At 56.4% G+C, this 2,505-nt stretch overlaps 1 protein-coding gene across 1 annotated transcript in view; it reads right to left on the bottom strand.

Annotated features, from left to right (window-relative positions):
* The window catches only part of LTBP4 (latent transforming growth factor beta binding protein 4), a 37,347-nt gene that overhangs the window by 4,805 nt on the left and 30,037 nt on the right, over positions 1-2,505 (bottom strand). The window contains exons 27-30 of the mRNA XM_011952543.1: positions 2,307-2,505; positions 1,961-2,032; positions 1,251-1,379; positions 901-1,047 (exon numbers count right to left, since the gene is read on the bottom strand). Of these exons, the coding sequence (XP_011807933.1) occupies positions 901-1,047; positions 1,251-1,379; positions 1,961-2,032; positions 2,307-2,505 (547 nt within the window). The remainder of the gene's footprint in view (positions 1-900; positions 1,048-1,250; positions 1,380-1,960; positions 2,033-2,306) is intronic.

Below are 2,505 nucleotides of genomic sequence, written 5' to 3'. Positions count from 1 at the left end.
AGAGACCGGAAAACAAAGATCCAGAAGCGGGAGAAAGAGACCGGAAAACAAAGATCCAGAAGCGGGAGAAAGAGACCGGAAAACAAAGATCCAGAGGGCGTCAGAAATTCAGAGAAAACACGAAAGACAGAAATCCACAAACACCTGGAAAGAGACAGAGACCTAGAGATGCAGAGAAATAATAATAGGTAGCACTCATGTGACACTTAGTAAAAAATAATAACATTTGAAAAAATACAAAATAAAAATAAAATTCCTCGGCCAGGCGTGGTGGCTCACGCCTGTAATCCCAGCACTTTGGGAGGCTGCGGCAGGTGGATCACCTGAGGTCAGGAGTTCGAGACCAGCCTGACCAACATGGAGAAACCCTGTCTCTACTAAAGAAAAAGATACAAAATGAGCTGGGTGTGGTGGCACATGCCTGTAATCGCAGCCACCCCGAAGGCTGAGGCAGGAGAATCGCTTGAACCCCGGAGGCGGAGGCTGCGGTGAGCTGAGATGGCGCCACTGCACTCCAGCCTGGGCAACAAGAGCGAAACTCTGTCTCAAAAAAAAAAAGAAAAGAAAACTCCTCACAGCCACCCTATAAGGTAGGGGCTAAGTGTGCAGAAAGGAAGCTGGAGTCCAAGAGGCAACATGCAAAAGTTGCCTCTAAAACTTTTGCCTTTAACCACACAGCCAGCTCGCCTCAGAGAGCTGGCACTGGGACAGGCACTGGGACAGGGACTGAGCTGGGGTTCAGTGGGGCGTGGCCGAGCCAGGAGCATAGGGCGTGGCCTTTGAAGGGCGTGGCCGTCGCAAAAGTGTGGCCAGGGTGCGGGTGTGAGGCTGAGCCGAGGGAAGGAGGGCCTGGACGGCGTGGGCGTGGGCGGGGATTTGGCGTGGGAGGGGGGGGGTTACCGAGGCTCTGGCTATCGTTGGAGACGCAGCGGCGTTGGGAGCCATCCAGCACCAGCGGGGGCTCGCAGGTGCAGTGGTAAGAGCCCACAGTGTTGACGCAGCGGCCGCCCTCACAGGCCGGCTCCTCATCCGCGCACTCGTCATTATCTAGGGAGAGGATGGTTAACAGGCAACCCCTTCAACTCCCCCTACCCTTTCCCATTTCTCTTCCCAGCACATTGGCAGTGTGATGGATGGAGTCTAGACTCCAGGAAAGACTTCCCGCTGGTGGTGGCCACAGTCCAGAGAGGAGCTGGCATGGCTAGGGGTTGGAGAGAGTTGCCAGGGGTTGGGGGAGGTGGGGCTTGTACCGATGCACTCCAGCCGCTGTGTGTGGTAGTAGTAGCCGTTGCTGCAATAGCACGAGTAGCCCGGGGCCGTGTTCACGCACACGCCACTCTTGCACACCTGGTCTCGGAAGAGCTGACATTCGTCCACATCTGTGGGAAAAGCAGAGAGAGAGATAGGGGTGGGCTGGATGGGTGGAGTGTGTGAGGGCATGACCAGGGAAGATAGAGACAGAGGTGGTGATAGAGACCGAGAAGTAGAGACAGGGAAAGAAAGATGGACAGGCCAGGAGCGGTGGCTCAAGCCTGTAATCCCAGCACTTTAGGAGGCCAAGACAGGCAGATCACCTGAGGTCAGGAGTTCGAGACCAGTCTGGCCAACATGGTGAAACCCCGTCTCTACTAAAAATACAAAAAAATTAGCCAGGCATGGTGGTTCGTGTCTGTAGTTCCAGCTACGCCAGAGGCTGAGGCAGGAGAATTGCTTGAACCCAGGAGACAAAGGTTGTAGTGAGCCAAGATCTCGCCATTGCTCTCCAGCCTGGGCGACAACAGCAAAACTCTAAAAAAAAAAAAAAGAAAAGAAAAAGAAAAGAAAGAGACAGAGGACGGGTGGGGTTGGGGAGACAGATACAGAGAAACAGAAAGGGTGAGAGACAGAGGCAAAGAAAACAGGAAAAGACAGAGCTGGGCCTGAGAGCTGAGTAGGGTGGAGGGTCAAAGGCTGGCCTCACCTCTCCGGACGCTTGGGTCTCCACTGGGCGCCAGGTAGCCCCGGCCATGAGGGCACAATGACTGGTACTCAGCTACACACAGAAACAAGCCTGAGCCAGGACACCAGAGCCCCAGCCCCACCCTGCTCGTGCCCACTTGTCACAAGTCACTCTGGCCCTGTGCCTGTTAATGCCCACCACTCAGCCTCATGCCCGCCCATGCCCACCTGTCTGGCAGCTCGCCCTTGCCCTGACAGTACTAGTACCTCAACATCCTGTCCAAATGTGTCCCCTGTCCCAGGCCCACACCCCACCCAGTATTTCCACCCAAGCCCTCAGCCCTGTGTTCCCATCAGCCCATGCCCACCTGTCTCGGTGCCTGGGCACTGCTGGATGCGGCAGCCACTGCCCCAGCCCTCACCCACAGTACAGCAGCACTCCTGCCACGTCACATTCCGAGCCAGGATGTTGTCACATGCATCCGGGGCCGCCGTGTCAAAGTAGCACTCCCGGCGCCCGCTCCCCACAGGGCCCTGCCTAGGTGTGCTGGGTCGGCGGGGCGGGGG

Source organism: Colobus angolensis, unplaced genomic scaffold, assembly GCF_000951035.1.
Source record: "Colobus angolensis palliatus isolate OR3802 unplaced genomic scaffold, Cang.pa_1.0 Scaffold34, whole genome shotgun sequence".
NCBI lineage: Eukaryota > Metazoa > Chordata > Mammalia > Primates > Cercopithecidae > Colobus > Colobus angolensis.
The sequence above is the reverse complement of the archived record's forward strand: the minus strand, read 5'-3'. Positions and strand labels throughout refer to the sequence as shown.